This window comes from Bos grunniens, chromosome 4 (assembly GCF_055505025.1).
Source record: "Bos grunniens cultivar Pamir isolate PY7600 chromosome 4, Bosgru_T2T1.0, whole genome shotgun sequence".
In the NCBI taxonomy this organism is placed as follows: Eukaryota; Metazoa; Chordata; class Mammalia; order Artiodactyla; family Bovidae; genus Bos; species Bos grunniens.
In genome coordinates, this window is record NC_141168.1 from 3,467,703 (window position 1) to 3,485,868 (window position 18,166).

Below are 18,166 nucleotides of genomic sequence, written 5' to 3' on the forward strand. Positions count from 1 at the left end.
CCGGGGGCAGGATCGACATGGGAGGTGACACAGCCCCTCCGTTCCGGAAGGTTCTGGAGCAGGGCAGACTTGGGCTGGGCAGCCACGCCAGCCGCTCTCACAGGGCCCAGTGGGCGGTGGTGGTGGGAACACAGAGGACGGGACGGGGTCCGACGGTATCAGGAAAGCAGGAGGCGCAGGACCTGCTGCTGGATGGGTCAGGGCAGGGGTGAGGGGGACCTCGGAGTCTGGGAGGCCAAGTTCCTGACCTGGGCAGTGGAAGAGACGTGGTCCCTTCACTGAGGGGCAGTTACTGCAAGAGGAGCACAGAAGGTCTGGGTCCAAGTTCTGAGTCTGGATCAGTTCACGGCAGGCACGGCTCACGTGGGCAAGGGCCACAGTGAGACCCGGGTCGGGGAGACGGCAAGTTCAGGTATACCCTGGACTTGGCTTATCAACGTGAGTGACCTACACTCATTAAATCAGGCCCAGCTGGGGACGTGGAAACATAATTCCAGCTGTTACTGGCCATCGGAGCCATTGTGGTAAAAGTAAACCATTTAGACAAATGATTAGGTTTCCAAATTGAAGAACAGATAGGAAAATCGATCCACAAATTTGCTAATTGTCCTTTATAAGTGGAAAGAGCTGAACTGAAATGGATTTTAGCCATGATATACACAAAATAAACACAGTGTAAAGTACACAGAACTGTCTGTTTGTTTTTTTTTAACTGACTCATGGATTAATTATGCTCACTCGCATCTTTGTTCTGTCCTAAGGAGGTGCCTGCATCCCCTAGGTGCCTGCATCCTCTAGGTGTCAGCTGAGTGAAACAAAGCCTCACGGATTGTGGGAATAACTATGTCACAGGGCAGAAAGAAGACACTGGTATCAAGACAAGTTCTTTAGAAAGATGAAGTATTGTCACTTTCCAGAATTTATAGTTGATTTCAATAATCAATAAGGGCTGACATGATGTTATAAAGGAGGAGTCCTGGGAACTCTGTTTTGAAGACAAGGTGGGAAGAATCAATTATTTGCACATAGTTGACAGAGATGTTGCTAAATTCCCTCCGAACATTCTTAGAGGCGTCTTGTTTCACGCGAGCTGTTTTCTGCCTGGTGCCCTGCCCTCTCTGTGTTGTTCACCAACCCAGACGCAGCACCCAGAGGACCAGTGAGGACTCGCGGCACGGAGGCCCGACGTCCCCTCTGACACTGAACAGAAGGACGACGCCTGCACCTGGTGGGACGAGAAGGGGGTGCTTCTGTCGTCCGACGCGACTGGGGAGAACCACCGGGTTCCCACCTGTTGGCCAGGACGCTCAGGCTGGCCTGTCCTTCCTAACCTTGATTTTAATAGTGAAATTCACTGCTTTGTATTGAGATCTTTCATAGCATCACAACCTATTAGGAGTTTCCCAGGTGGCTCCACAGTAAAGAACCTGCCTTCCAATGCAGGGGATGTGGATTCAATCCCTGGTCAGGAAGACCCCCTGGAAGTAACAACCCACTCCAGTATTCTTGCCTGGAGTATTCCATGGACAGAGGAGCCTGGCGGGCTACATTCCAGCGGGTCGCAAAGAGTCGGACACGATTTATGGACTAAACAACAACAACATGGCATAACAACGATTTTAAGAAAAAAAATAGGACTCAAAAATCCAGAATTCCTTCCAAGTGTTGCTCACGGTCTGAACCACTCAGGTAATGAGGCAACAAACTTGTTAAATCTTAAATTGTTTTAGTTTGTAACATAAAGCTTTTCTAATTTCCATGAATCCTGGACCACGCGCCCATACTCCTGACATTTAGTTTTACTTTCCCTTCTGGATCCCATTCATTTACCAGGTATTTGGTGACAACCTGACTCTGCTCGGTTGCAGCCGTGGGCCGGGGAAAATCAAAGTGAGATGAAAAACACTCTGTCCTTGAACAGCTTATGTTTGGTCTGGGAAATAAAGTTACTCAAAAGTGAAACAGATGAACAATGAAAGGAGGAGGCTGATTAACTGCTACGCTAAGTGGGGCTGACAATATCACAGTGGTTTAGAGAAAGAAAAAGTCATGGTTATTCCATGGAGATGGGAAGATGGAACCATTACCTTGATATGTTCCAATTGTGAAACATTTTAGGAATTATGATAAAGAGGTGTTCCTTCCACCCAAGTGGGAGATGTCCACAAAATAGCCTATAAAAGCCCATTACGGACACTAAAGAGAACTCTTAGCAGCACAAATACTGTAGATCACTCCCAAGGCCACTGAAAAAGAATCTCCAAATGTCCAGAGCCGGATCTGCGCATAATGGGGACTGATGGGTTTGCCTGTGGCTGCAACTGCAACCATACCCTCCAGCCTCACATCCTAATGTTTAAAAAGGTTATTTTAATTTATAACTGCCTTGTTACATTATCTGAGGAATCTATCACTAAATGCACTCTTTCTTAATGCAGAACTCTGGTCCTGCTTCTAAATTCTATTTGATAGATCATCCTGAACTTCTCTAACCTAATATTCCCAAGGCTGATGTGGGCACCCTTCGAAATTAGATTCTTCATAAAAAATAATACACTGCTTCCATCACAATTGCATTAGGGAAGCTGTGATGAGGAAGAGAACATGGTTTATCTCCACAGACCTAAGTGCACAACTAGGTCAGGCCGGTTTTCAACCCCAAATCCACCTTCTTCTTAACTGCTCTGGCTTACAAGTAAATTCTGGGCAATCTCTTCTGAGGGTTTGCAGCCGAGCCCCGGAGAAAGGGCGTGTGCACAGTGCTTGGAAACCAGAGGGGAAGGGGGCACCATCGTCCTGAGGGCCAGCTTATCCTCACATGTGCCCTCAAAGAGCACCACACTGGACTTCCCCTGGGCTGGAACACATATCTACTGAATGGAATTCCTAAGCCTTGCATTTGACAATCATTCTCTTTTCAATTTTTAATGAATATGTAATGAGGCTTATCCATCAAACTTTTGGAAGTGGGTAAAATGCCCACTGCCTGGTCAGGTTCAAACATTTATCCTTCCCCATATACATGTCCAACAGGGTATTTTTAGTCGTAATCTTATTTAATAGACGGTGTATTTCCCATGTTCCTGTACAGTCTACCTACTATTTTGGATGGCTGTATAATTGCTCTTCCTGTCAATGGACCATACCTCACCAAATTGCTCTTCTATTGACACTGATTTTCCAGCCTTTAAAGCTATCATTATAGATAACAGCATTATGAATGCCTGTTTGTGATGCAGCTTTTGGTGTCTCTTTAAAGGGGCTTTGTGGTTCAGCTGGTAAAGAATCTGCCTGCAATCCCTGGGTTGGGAAGACACCCTGGAGAAGGGAAAGGCTACCCACTCTAGTATTCTGGCCTGGAGAATTTCATGGACTGTATAGTCCATGGGGTCACAAAGAGTTGGACACGACTGAGCCACTTTCACTTTCACTTTCTTTGCTAAAGGGCAGGAACATCTTTATGACTCTACTATATATTTTCACATTGTTTGGGAATGAATTTTCTCTTATGAGCGCTGCCCCTTCATACAGCATGATTAAAGTTAAAAGGAAATCTGCACTGAATGATAAATTCACTAATATGAAATGTAGTATTTCCTGCCTTATCAGTAAACAAGGATGTCACAAAACCATCAATGATTTCCAGCCTCCAAACGTAAACTTCTGTGCCGGGAGGGTGCCCAACAGGGAGGAGAACAAAGCCTGGGATTCGCAGGTGTCAGCTGTCACCACTCCCGAAGATGACCGAGGAACTAAGGGTGCAATGAAATCAAGCAGCAGGATGCTGGCCCCAGACAGGTGAGGTGAAATGAAAGAAATGATTTCGCTGAGCCCAGACTCTTGCAACTTCCCACATTTAGAAGAGCACTGCTGCTGCTGCTGCTAAGTCGCTTCAGTCGTGTCCGACTCTGTGAGACCCCATAGACGGCAGCCCACCAGGCTCCCCCGTCCCTGGGATTCTCCAGGCAAGAACACTGGAGTGGGTTGCCATTGCCTTCTCCAATGCATAAAAGTGAAAAGTGAAAGTGAAGTCACTCATGTCCGACTCTTTGAGACCCCATGGACTGTAGCCCACCAGGCTTCTCCGTCCATGGGATTCTCCAGGCAAGAGGACTGGAATAGGGTGCCATTGCCTTCTCCATAGAAGAGCGCTACATTCCTTAATTTGAGATATCAGGTTTTCCCTAATTTACAATAATCTTTGATATCCTGACTGCCTCTCCCCCTCTTTATTACAGACTTCTATTTACCCTGCCCCCCCACGCCCCTCCTCGGAGGCATTCTATCGGGGCTACTGGAGACGCAGCCTCCCAGGCCTGAAGAAGCAGAACTCTCAACTTTCAGGTTGCGTGTATTTTTTTTTCAGTAGACACTAATTACACTGCTCTCCTCACTTTCTCTATAATCCTACGGCAACAAAGTTGCCTTCATGTTTTCTTTTTTTTTTAAATTTTTAATTGGAGGATAATTGCTTTAAATATGGTGTTGGTTTCCGCCATAGATCAACATGAAGCAGCCACAGGCACACTATGTCCCCTCCCTCTTGGACCCAGCTCCCACCGCACCCCACCCCCACCCCTCTAGGCTGTCACAGGGCACCGGTTTGAGCTCCCTGCGTCACACAGAGAATCCCCACTTGTCTCTGTTTTACATGCGGTCGTGTATGTTCCATGCCACTTCCTCCGTTTCCCCGCCTCTCCCTCCCACGCTGGGCCCACAAGTCTGTTCTCCCCGTTGCCCTGCGAACAGGTCATCAGTACCATCTTGACACAACCATGGTGGAGGACAGCATGGAGAGTCCTTACAAACTAGGAACTGAACTGCCACACGACCCAGCAATCCCACTGCTGGGGTATACCACACACCACGCCTTTGTGTTCGGAAATCCCGTGCGTTCAGGGACCCTGCCGGTCAAAGGGAAAAGCCATGGAGCCACTTCCTAACCATCTCTTTTCATCGACGGTGACCACTGGGGAGCTCTGCTTAGGCGCCATCCATTCGGGTTAATTGCCGGAAACAGCTTATTTACTTGAGTGCAAGTGACTATTAAAGTGACGGAGTCCCTCAGAGCCGTGAAGTGATAACATATTGTGTTAAATCTGAAGGGTACCCTTGGTGGAGCTGGTAAATCACTCACTAAACTGGCTCCATCCATTATCTGAGGACACGTCAGGCGATTTCCCTCCCTGTGAATTAATTTCTTGGCTACTGTCATGGACTTCAATGCCCATGATGAATGTTTTTACAATGAATACCAAATTAACCCAAACTGATTAGAGGCTTTTATAAGTTATTAATGGGATGTCACTCTGGCCTGGTCCTCTCCACATCTACGACAGTTTCATTAAGTAATCTCCGCTTGCTGGAAAGATCTGTCTTTCTCCCCTCGTGGGACTTGTCAACGTCGACAGACGCTCCCTGCCCCCTTGGTTCCCAGAGCCGGGGGAGCAGTGATGCCCTTGGGAGCTGTGACCTGGGGATGATGCCCTCGGGGGCTGTGAGCTGGGGGTGATGCCCCTGGGGGCTGTGAGCTGGGGATGATGCCCTCGGGGGCTGTGAGCTGGGGGTGATGCCCCTGGGGGCTGTGAGCTGGGGATGATGCCCCTTGGGAGCTGTGACCTGGGGAGGGAGCTGCCCTCTTTCTGCTCAGTTTCTGGGTACGGTTAGGGTAGGGAGCAGTCAACCAGCTGGAGGTCCCAGGGCGGGGGCTTTGGTTTACCAAAGGAAGGAGGAGGCAGGAAGTCTCATCCGCTTTTTAGTTTTCAAGTTTTTTTTTTTTTTTTAATTCCCTCGGCCCTGCTTTACTGAGAGGTAACTGACACACGAACTGTCCAAGTCTCGAGTGTGCAGTGTGTGGATCTGACACACTTCTCTACTGCAAAACAATCTCCACCATAGCGTTGTGGGCACCTCCATGTCCATCTAGTCACTTAGCCTTTCCCAAGTCAGACAGACAAATACCGTGTTACCTCACTTGTGGGATCTGAAATCTGAACTTATGGAAACTGAGAGCAGAAAGGTGGCCACCAGGGGCTGGAGGGTGGGGGTGGTGCGGAGATGACGGTCAAAATGAACAAGCTTCCAGGTAGAGGATGAACACGCTGGGGAACCACTGCCTGGGGTTCCTGTAAGGAACGTATCCTCTCTGTCTCTCCAGGGATCACCCAGTGGGGCATCAGGGCAGGGGAACCGTCCCTGGGAATGGTCTTCTCTAAAGACACAGACATCTGAAAACCTAGGTGGAGTCAAAGGCCGAGGGAGGTGATGGCGTGTCTTGTGAACAGCAGCCCTTCCCCGAGAAGAGTCGGAGAAGTGTCGGGGAGGAGACAGCCTTAGCCACGCACCGGGACTCTTGGTTATAGCCGGCATCTCTCTATTCTATCAAATGCAGCCTCACTCACCTTCCCACACAGACCAGACCCTCAGCTGATGGTATTCTTATTTTTTTCCCATTCTCTACATTTTGGTTAAGCCAAGTAATAATCCTAATAACCACAGCAACAGGAAAGCCATCACTCAATGAACACTTTCCACATGAGGTTCCACGCCACGTGCTTTAAACGGATTAACTTAACCCACATGGTGACCCCTACAAGATACACACTGTTGTCCCCACTTTACAGATAAGGAAAACTGAGGCTTTGAGAGGTTAAGCATTTTAATCCAGATCACGGCTTTAAAGTGTCAGAAGCAAGGTCTGAACGAGACCCTGTGACGCCAGTGTTTTTGTTATGACTGGTCCTTGATAACCAGAACAAACTGAAGAAAACTTTCTGAGGTCTAAGATGAGGACCTTCAGATTCTGAGATGGATGGGGTGGTTGTGACGCTAGATCAGGGCTTCCAGGTTCCAATTGGGGTTGGGTCCTGGGCTCCCTGCCCGCACTGCCCACGGTCTGAGCTCTCAGCTGCAGGGTGAGCCCCTGCCACTGGCCCTTCTGTCTGCACCTGGCCGCCACCCTGAGAGCTGAGGGTCCCCCCGAGGCGGCTAAGCTCTCTGCAGGTGCCCACCCCTGCGAGGGGCGCTCCACTCCTCAGTCTGCTCTTCATTCATCTCCATTCATCTCTCTGCCCTTCATTCCATGCGACCACGTGCTTATCAGAACAATCTCTTCTTCGAGCCTCTCCTGTTGAATTACTGACATTTTGGTAGCATGAATTTTTACAATGTTAATGAGTTGTTTTTAAAAAACCCACTTTCTTTAAACTGAAAACTCGAATGATCCAGCGTGAGTGCAAATGCCTTCAGCTCGGATTTTCCTGAACCCTTCACTAACTCTCAGAAACGTGTCAAGACGCTGTCCTGCGGGAGGAGGCATGAGCCAGCGCCAATGAATGGGAGAGGTAAGACCCTCACTTTTCCTTTCTTTTTTTGGGGCTGTTGACATTTTAGAAAGAAAAATAACCTCTGTTGATAAAGCAGTGTTGTGAAGTAGGTAGGAAAACAGCACTGAGACAGAAAGGCTCCTAAGAAGTGGATTTTTTAAAAGGCTTAGTTTACTTAGAAGGGACTTCAGATGCACAGCTGTTACACCGCTAACAGGCACAGTCACGACTGAGGTGGAGGGCGGCCCAGGGCTCTGCAAAGGGGTCCCCACGAGGTAACCAGGACAACACGGGTGCACACGTGTCCACAAAGGAAGGCTGCTGGGAGTCGGGGAGGGAAGCTTGATGGACGTGCGGGGCTGGAGGGGCTCAACACTGACAGCAGGTGATGGCGTTCACCCCAGGAGGAGGTCCGGACTTCAGGGTCTCAGCAGGGCCCGTGCTGAGAGCTGCAACGGTCTGATGAGTACCACAGCCAGAGAGCAGGGAGAGACCCAAGGGGCGATGGGCCCGTTGGGAGGGCTTTGTTCCAGGGGAGTCATTTTATCCAGACTGGAGGGTCCAAGAGGCCCGGGCAGTTACTCATCTCCTGCAGCTCCCGCTGGGGCCAGGACACCAAGTCTGGGTGGAGTGGTCGGAAACGGGGTGCTCTGTGCTCAGTTGCTCAGTCATGTCCGACTCTTTGTGACCCCATGGTCTATAGCCTGGCAGGCTCCTCTGTCTGTGGGATTCTCCAGCAAGAATACCGGACAGGGTTGCCATACCCTCCTCCAGGGGATCTTCACAACCCAGATCGAACCCATGTCTCCTGCATCTCCTGCACTGCAGGCGGATTCTTTACCTCCGAGCCACCAGGGAAGCACCAAAACTAGCTAGTGAAAGCGTGAGGCGCTCAGTCGTGTCCGACTCTGCGACCCCACGGACCACAATCACTGTCATGAGGACCACAGCCTCACGCCCTGGGAAGTGATGGCTAAGTCAACACCCTCTGCTGAGTGGGGACGCGGAGCTGTGAGCACACCTTAGTTTCCTGCTGCCGGGGTATCACATCCCAGCCCCAGCTGCTCCTCAAGGACAGCACTAGCCCCTCCACCCCAGGTCCCCTCACCACCCCTCTGTCTGCTCCTCACTGCACGGTTCTGAAAACGGACGCAGCATCCCTTTCAAAGCTGTGCACCTGTCCCCATCACGGGAGCAGGCCACGCAAAGAGAGACCCAGCTCTTGGTCTCTGAGCCACAGAGTGGACCCGCACAGACCCCGGCCCCGGATCACTGATGTGGTCTGCTGCCCTGCAGTCAGTTACAGAAGTTTCCATGTCTTTTGGTTCTGAAAGAAAACACTGCTATGCAGCAAACCCACCAAGTTCCCTGCGCTCTCGAGCCAGCTCACTGCGGGGCCCTCAGAGGCCTGAACCCCGAGTGTGCCATCAGCCGTAAGCGCAAAGCAGCTCACTGCAGGGCCCTCAGAGGCCTGAACCCCGAGTGTGCCATCAGCCGTAAGTGCAAAGCAGGCCACTGCGGCTGCCCTCGACGTCTGTGTGATTTTGTTAGACGTTTCTAGCAGAGATGACATGCAGGGAAATGAAAGGATAATTTAATCATATTCTAGATCAGCAGAGACAAAACCTCACATAAACAGACGAACATGCAGGGAGGGGTGGGCAGGACGTCATGAAATGATCAAAGAAAATGGAGATTCTCCATTAGGCAGACATTCATCTGCTAGAGGATAAATGGAGAAAGATACAGTTGGAGAGAGATTCTGATATAGTTTATGTTTCAGTGTAAATCACTACATAGACTGACCGAAAAAGACGGAGGAGGGACTTCCCTGGTGGTCCAGTGGTTAAGAATCTGCCTTGCAATGCAGGGGACTCAGGTTCGATCCCTGGTCAGGGAACCACGATCCCACGCACCATGGAGCAATGGAGCTTGCATGCCCCTGCTCTGGGCTTCCGCGACAAGAGAACCGCGCGCTGCACTAGAAGATCCCTCGTGCTGCAACTGAGACTCGACGCAGCCAGATAAACAAGGAAATACACACGCATGTTAGAATTTTATTTATTTTTTAATTGAAGGATAATGGCTTTACAGAATTTTGTTGTTTTCTGTCAAACCTAAACAAATATTTGAAAAAGAAGAATGGGAGGAAGAGGAAGCCGGGAGGCAGCTGTTCAGCGTTGAGCGTCTTTTCCCACTTAATCCAGCTTAACCCAGCCAAATCCATTTTCCCATCTTGAGGCTTTTGGCAGATAATGCCGAGTTCTGGGAACCACCCGGTTACCCCTCAGAAGAACAAAGACCACAGGCCAGCGCCGCTTCAGCAGCGACTTTCTGGCAGAATGGACGCCTCCCCGAGGTCAAGCTTCTCCCTGTCCTCTCTCAGCGCAGGGAGGGGTCAGGCCATGCTCACCTCCTATGATGCGATCTGAAGGTCAAATGAAATTTACCCTAAAGGCAAGAACCAGTAATTGAAGGCCATGTGGAGGTGCTGGAGAAGATGCCTTTCAGCCCCTCCTGGTGGCCCGGGTCACTGTCCTGTGGTTCAGGGGGTCCCCAGCCCAGAGGCATCGTGGGGATCTGGCCACATGGGGAGGAGGCGGTGCCCAGAAGGGCCTCGCTGAACTTTAACTGCAGCTGTGTTCTCTGCTCCCGGAGGATAAGTACTCATTTCACTCTGACTCATTATAATTAGAGTCGATTTCCTTTGGGGAGCAATATTTACTTTTAAAGATAAAACAGCAATGAGGGATCTGTGAGTGTTTGCAAGGCCTGCTTGTGGGTTTCGAAATGTCTTTGCCAAGAGCACCCACTGGGAGCACCTGGCCCCGGGGGTCGGGCTTTCCCAGGTGAGCACAGCCAAGAGGGCACTGGGTCCCCTAAACATTCACGAACTGGTGCCTTCTGGGGAAAGGCTGCCGACTCCTGCTCCAACATATAGGATGTTTTCTCAGCGCAGAGAGGTATTGCCTTCTAGACTCAGTACAAGAAAAACAGCAAAGTTAAAAAAGTTTAAAGTCTCAGATTCCAGGAGCACACGAGTACTCCCGGTACTGAGGCCAAGTAGCAGCAACCGTACTTGACTGAACCTTCATTTCCCTGAAGCAGAAAGGAAGCTGAACTTCCTTCACTGTCAGTCACATCCTAAATATACATGAAGGTGTAGACGCATGGTGCTTCCCTGGTGGCTCAGTGGTAAAGAATCTGTTTGCAATGCAGGAGACCCAGGTTCAGTTGGGTTGGGAAGATCCCCTAGAGGAGGAAATGGCAACTCACTCCACTATTCTTGCTTGGAGAATCCCATGGACAGAGAAGCCTGGTGGGCTACAGTCCATGGGGTCGAGAAGAGTCAGACATGATAGAGTGACTACACTTTATTTTCTTTCACACACAGATGCTAGCTATTTGCCTCCATCCAATTATTTTACATGTAAGTGGTTGAGAACCACAAGAATATATCAGCTGATTATTCCTCTGTCCATTCATGCATTCACTTTTGACCTCAACAGTTATTTCCCACATGCCAGGCATGGAGCTAGATGCTCAGAATCCACAGATGGAAAGCACTCGGGGCTTAGACCAAGGACCACCCCCCGGGGAGAGATGTGTGGGCAGGAACTCGTGTGTGAAAGGAGTCTGTGTGGTGACACTGGAGTGCCCAGAGTGGGCCTGGCCACGTGGGCAGAGGGCAGAGGAGCTTTCTCAAAGAAGCGGACCCTAGTTCTACCGCTGGTTGCTCTTTAGGAGGTGAAGGTAAGAACGTCCATAATCACCTAACCCAGCCCTGACCACGGTGCAACCTGGCCTGAGTCTTAAGCACTTCAGTCTTCTACAACCTCCTATGGAATTGTGATTTTTTTCCTCGCACAAGCATCAGCGGCTTTGAGCAAAGACGACTCTTCTCTCCTGGCTGTGACTGGTGGACGGGTGTCATTCTGCGAGTCAGCTCGTGGCTCCCTCCTGCCCTCTTGTCACTGGTTTAGAGCCATTAAATGTGCCTTTTGAAACCTCCGCTCAGTAAGTGTGCAGCACAGGGAACACTCAGGCAGCAGCTAACACAGCCGGGTGGCATACACCCTCCTGCTTCTTCAAATCAATTTGAGGCAATGGAATTAACACACAACCGAGAAAAAATACTTGTACTGTTGGGGAAAGTAAGAAAATTTTAATTCCTAAGACAGTAGGCAGCCTGTTCAACAGAATCTCACCCCAAGGTTTTTAACATGGTCATTTTCTGCGCTATTTTAGGAAGAGTTTTAAAAAGGCAGCTTTATTAATTGGCTCAAAGATGTAGAAGAAAATGGTCTGCCGCCATGCCACCTGATCTTCAGGCTGCAGGCGCTTTCCGGAAGGGGTGACATGACCTTGTCACCGGGACTGACGAGTATCACCTGGTTTTAGACAGAAGCAACACTAGGGATGAACCCGAGTGCTCACCTCACCCAGATCTTTCATGCAGGAGCTGGGCTAGCCGAAGGCAGCCTGGCATCTAGTTCATGAACTCCCAGGGTTAGAACCCATGTCTTTTAACTACTTGTTCAGACCCTTTTTGCTACACTGTCTTGGCCATTGGGTATCTCGAAATGTCTTAGTTTTGACAATGTGAGTGGGAATCCATGGAGCTTTCTGGCGTAAAGCAGAGATGGCCCCAACAGTTCTGGGCGTTCTGCAGATGCTGCGTGCTGGGAGCCCAGGTCCACAGCAACTGCAAATCTACTTTTCTCATGAAACCCTCCCAAGGAAAGAACCAGAGTTCCACGAGCAGAACCAAAGAGCATTTCGTGACTCCACCATTCTGACCATTCCCATCGGCTGTCCTCTGATGAGGTCCATCTCAGATTCACGGTTAAGTCCACAGTCAACACACGTGGCCCAGTCGGGGACTGCTTTAAGGAAAGCAGGTACCAGAACCAAGGCATATGCTCTTCCAATTTCAACAGAGTTCTCTAGCAAAAGAGATGGCCATTTACACATGCAGATGTCCTGGGGTATTTTTCCAAAACCTAATTCACACAGACACAGATTCTGAGTCTAGTGAGATACATTCAGTCTGTAAAACATTAACTTCATCAACGCAGACACTTGGTCACTGAAAGCAACGTGCTTACCAGCTGCTGACCCTTGGGGCCCCATCCCGCATACTGAAGTTTTGCGTTGCTGACTTCCGGTGGATCCAGGCTCTGAGGGTCCCTGAAAGAAAAAAGCAAAGAAAAAGGTGGGAAATAAGAAGTTAAGATGATGTAATATTATCTTCCACCTGTAACTCTCTCATGTCTCTTCCACCACATCATTTTCAGAGCTTGTGTTATTCAGTTAAAACATCTCATTCAGCCTCCACCAGATTTCTTCAGATATCTATCTATCTATCTTACATGAAACTGAAATAGGCTGGTCATTGCTTACCTTCCATAGTAAATACTCATCAAGAGAGAACATGCAGAGAGGTGTGTAGACCAATTTCTAAAATATCCCTAATAGTCAAAATTAAAAACAGAAGTGTGCAGCTCTGCAGGGATAACTCCCCACAACTTCCATCTCCATCTTTGGCTTTCCCCCTGAGCTGGCTCATTCTGACCTTCCCAAACAGCAGCCTCAGGACAGAGTCCACCCTTTAGTTTGTGCTGATACACAAGAAGGGTGGGGTAGGGGAAGAAAGAAGTGGCGAAGGAGGGAGGGAGGAAGAGAGGGACAGAGACCTGAGGAGAGAAGGGGGGCAAGCACAGGAGGAGGATTTTTTTTTTCTTTTAAGCATCACATTTTTCATTCTTAATTTATTGATATGCAAAATGCCACACTTAAAAAAAATTATATGTATTTAAATAAAGGTCCTAGTGAATAAGTCACAGTAATAAAAGGAAAAAACCTAACACTTTTATAAATATTAACTATTTCAGTGTATTTTGTTGCTACCACTGTGTACTCATGTAGGGAAGACTGGAGTTCGACTTTCTTTCAGACGCGTCTGCCGCACATGCCAGGCTCTGCAGAGGAGCACCTGTCACTGGACTATAGTGCTTTTTGTGCAGAAGACACAGCTGTGAAGGTGCCCATTCGTCTACAGAGACCAGGGTTGAGCGGTCTTAGGAAAAGACAGATGCTGGGTTTTAGGAGCTGCTTGAACCAAGATGAAGCAAGAAGGGAAGGGAGGTGAGTGAGATGGGCAAGAATGTGCTGATTCAGAGCTTCAATCAGTAGAAAATTCTAAAATATTAATAAACGCTCAACAGCACTGTAAGGACGAAACAGAGTACACTGCAGACTAAACAGTGTTAAGGGAGGAGGATCGTCTGTAAAGCCCCCGGGGTTCAGGCATTGCGGAGACGGGTCTGGAGAAACCGCGGAAGCCTGAAGGTGGATGCTGAGGAGCTAAGCTCAGCCAATGACAACAGTGGTCGTCACGAGGCGGACACCCAGGCAGGAGGGCCTTACCGTTCCAGCTTCCAGACGACTTGTAACCAACTCTGCCTCTGTATGCTTTAACATTTCAAAGCATTTCCATAAACATGTTTTCCTCTCTAACATGCTGTAGGGAAAGGCTCTCTAAGGCTGACTCAAAACCCAGCAGTGATCAAAGTGAGGTAAATTTACATAACAGCACCTGTTCTGCATGACAAAAACCACAAACAAAAGATAACTGGCAAACTGGGAGAAAATATTCATAACAAATGAATGGGTAATATCACTATTATATAAAGAACTCCAAACTATCAAGGTTATAAAAGAACAAACAAAAAGAAACACAAGAAAAAAACAGGAAAAGATAATTCACAAAAATACAGAAAAATGTATTAAAAAGGACTCAAACGCATTCAAAATTAGAGAAATATAAACTGAAACTACACTGATACCATTTCTCACCTACACACACACACACACACACACACATACAGAGATCCAAAATCCAGATATTGTGTATCTACTGGTTGGTATACATAGCTACATGCCCTTGCTCTGTTCATGGAGAAGCTTAGACCCAGTGACACCCAGGAGAAAACGAGCCCACCCTGCACCCTCATCCTGGTCTCTGAGCACCATCTTCCAATTAAAAAAGAATAGGGCTCCCAGGAGAAGAAACCACAAACAGGCTAGAACAGCAAAAATGCAGGATGAGTCTGGAACATCTCATGGATCAGAAAGTAAGGAAAGACTCAAAAAAGATAGAGCTTGCTAACAGAAGGCAGAAGCTAAAGCTCGCATGGCCAAAGGTGGAATAATCTGAGCAACAGAATCATGAACAATAATATTGACTTGACCCAGAGAATAAATATTCATGAGCCTTACTAATATAAAGAATCAAGTACATAACTAGGTCGGGGAGGGTAGAGCAGCTCATAACAGAATTCCAATCAATAAATGCAGAAGAAGGAAAGAGCATCCCCCTTGGGGGAACAGCAGACAGATGACTGCTGCAGACAAGATTCATGATGGATGCTAAAGTTAGCAGGGAAAGTCTAAAGAGAAATGATTTGCATAGTCTCAAAGTATCTCCTGCAAGATATTTATCACCCCAAAGGAGAAGATAGCAACTTCCCAAGGAGAAACCTGGCAGACAGCAACTTAACCAGAGATCAAGGTCAGCATCACCAGAAGTAAAACATGTCAACATCAGAACCACCCAGCAAGATGCACTGAGAAAAACAAAACATCATATATATGGTATTGTCAACTGGCGCAAGTGAAAGTCGTTCCATCGTGACCGACTCTTTGCCACCCCATGGACTATATACCTCATGGAATTCTCCAGGCCAGAATACTGGAGTGGGTAGCCTTTCCTTTCTCCACGGGATCTTCCCAACCCAGGGATCGAACCCAGGTCTCCTGCATTGCAGGTGGATTCTCTACCAGCTGAGCCACCAAGGAAGCCCAAGAATACTGGAGTGGGTAGCCTATCCCCTCTCCAGAGGATCTTCCCAACCCAGGAATCAAACCGGGGTCTCCTGTCTTGCAGGCCGATTCTTTACCAGCTGAGCTATCAGGGGAAGCCCATCACTGGCAAAACCCATTATCAATTCCCAGGGAATAAACATAGAATCTGGGTAAAAAAAGAAATCTAACCTTTTTTCCCCCTTGTGCTTCATGTAATTCCATTTGCTCACAGGGGACCAGATGCAGAGGCCTCGCCCCTGGCCCTTCAGACCACCAGTTTCGGGTGTGAAATCGCTGCTCCGCCACCCCGCCTCAGGAGCGTGTGCAGAGATGCGGCACACGTCTCTGTGATTCAAGATGGCGGCGCCTGTAGGCCCTGTGCAAAGGCGCTGAGTCGGGCACTGCGATCTGGAGCGAGAGCCCCGCCCCTAGAGCCCCGTCCCTCGAGCCCCGCCCCCTGCCCCTGACCACATTTGATAAAGCAGCCCTGCCCCTACCTGCAGAAGAGCATGTGCTCTGAAGGCCGACCTCCCACCTCAGCGTCCTTCCAGTTCTTACACCAGAGGACAAAGCCCCCCTCTGCTGCTGAGCTCAGACCCTTCTCCTACTGGCCCCACACACGGCAGGAGGGCCGCTGTTGGGAACCAACTGGGGTGGGTCGGTAAAAGCATCTTTGCTAAGAATGCATCGCCTCTCTCCAATCATGAATAAACTTCAGACAAACCCAGATGCAGGCGCTCAGCCAAGCAGCTGACCGGTGATCTTCAAAAGTGACCTTTCTTCCCACAAAAGGGAAGGGAAGACGGAGGACATGCCACAGCCTGGAGGGGGCTGAGGGGAATTGCTACCTGCAAGAACATGGGATTCTGATACAGCGAAAAAAACATTGATGGAAAAGCTGGTCAAGGGCAAATGAGGTCTGCCATTGAGTGAATAACATTGTACCAGTGTAAATATTCTGTTCCTGATAATAACCCCATAGGTATGAAACACTGATACATTAACAGCAGGAGAAGGGGAGTGAGGCATAGAGGAGAACTCTGTACTATTTTTACAACTTTCGTTCATCTAAAATTACTTCAAAATAAAAAGCTAAAACTATTCTGAAGAATCTTAGTAGCTTATAGCTTGTTGGTTATAAAAATTATTATAGTACATAATGAAAAGTTGGAGAATTTCCCCAACCCTGACATACTGTGATACTGATTCAATAATTGAAAAACCATGACTTCTGTATCTAACACAGCATCAGCACTCAATACACGCATTTGAAAAAACAAACAAGATGGATGGACTACAGATGGATGGATGGCACTAAGGGAAATAACTTTAGCAGGTTTAAAGGTCTAATGAATTCACCTGTCCTGGGTTTATAGAATTTTCGAAGCACAGACGACAGGGTAGGAGATCAGAAAGAAGTAGCCTTGCTTATTACTGAAAATTAGTTTGTTCGATTATGATACCCTAGGATATCATAGGATACATCTAGGATCCTCACAATAGCTGATAAACTTCTCTCTGATCTAACAACTGTAAATTCCTGTAAAAATTTCCTAAGTGCTGCCCGGAAATCATACGTCCAGTAGATAAATGTCTGGGAAGGCTGGGTGAGCGCCAGGCCAATGCGCCCGCCCACGCACACGCATCCAGCCTCATTGCCTCCGCTCCCCTGTGCTCAGGAGATCGCTTCTCCTTCTCTAGAGACGACAGACGAGTGTCCACAGCCTGGAGGCAGCAAAGTTATAGGAAGAACCTCAGGCTAGCGATCAGAAGTCTAGCGCCCAGGTTTCAGCTTCCTGATGCACACATCATGTGTCTGGGCTGATCACACGTGACCACGGATCCCGTGATTCAACAGGATAGGATATTGTATATACTGATGGCAGGCAACACAGCACTTGAAAGTGAAAGTGGAGGAGCCTGGTGGGCTGCAGTCCATGGGGTCGCTAAGAGTCGGACACGACTGAGCGACTTCACTTTCACTTTTCAGTTTCATGCATTGGGGAAGGAAATGGCAACCCACTCCAGTGTTCTTGCCTGGAGAATCCCAGGGACGGGGGAGCCTGGTGGGCTGCCGTCTATGGGGTCGCACAGAGTCGGACACGACTGAAGCGAACTAGCAGCAGCAGCAGCAAACTGGTAAAACCCCTGGAGTAGGAAATGGCAATCCACTCCAGTATTCTTGCCTGGAAAATTCCATGGGCAGAGGAGCCTGGAGGGCTACAGTCCATGCGGTTGCAAAGAATTGGACACAACTGAGCAACGAGTGCACACATACACACAAACTGGTAAATATTCAAGTCGACTATGCACCACAAATTCTACGTAATTTTAACAAAAGGTCCAATCACTTATCAGCTGTAAGGACAAATTTACAGAACTCAGCAACCCAACACATGAGCTATATTCCTGTATTAGACTAGAGCTTGGTACAGAAAAGTTAGCTCTCAACCATACCCTCCCCATCTATTTCTGTAAAATAAACCTGTATTTTTGCATCTGCATGTGATTGTGTCAGATTCTTTTGCTTTCACATTAAAAGTGCATCTCTTCCAGCCACCCCCTTCCCCCCGACACACCCAGACCCCTGGAACCAGCAGAGAAAAGCACAGAGCCAACCGGAGTCTCTCCCCTCACTGGGACTAACCTACCTGTCGCTGTCCTTACAACTAGGGCTTGGGTGCTTGCCACCCTCTCGACACCAACTCCAATCTTTCCTCTCTCTTCAGTCCCCTTTTATCTGCTGCCCCCTTCCTCCTCTGCTATGAGCAGAGACCCACCTGTGGGGCAGACAGGAAGGGGCCTGATCTTCAATTTTTGAACATTGAGTTTTAAGCCAGGCTTTTTCACTCTCCTCTTTTACTTTCATCAAGACGCTTTTTGGTTCCTCTTCACTTTCTGCCATAAGGGTGGTGTCATCTGCATATCTGAGGTTATTGGTATTTCTCCCAGCAGTCTTAATTCCAGCTTGTGCT

At 48.5% G+C, this 18,166-nt stretch overlaps 1 protein-coding gene across 6 annotated transcripts in view; it reads right to left on the bottom strand.

Annotated features, from left to right (window-relative positions):
* The window catches only part of DPP6 (dipeptidyl peptidase like 6), an 801,122-nt gene that overhangs the window by 154,024 nt on the left and 628,932 nt on the right, over positions 1–18,166 (bottom strand). For all 6 annotated transcript variants that reach the window (XM_086394726.1, XM_086394729.1, XM_086394730.1 and 3 more), the window contains one exon: positions 12,434–12,515. In XM_086394726.1, coding sequence (XP_086250852.1) covers positions 12,434–12,515 — 82 coding nt within the window. The remainder of the gene's footprint in view (positions 1–12,433; positions 12,516–18,166) is intronic.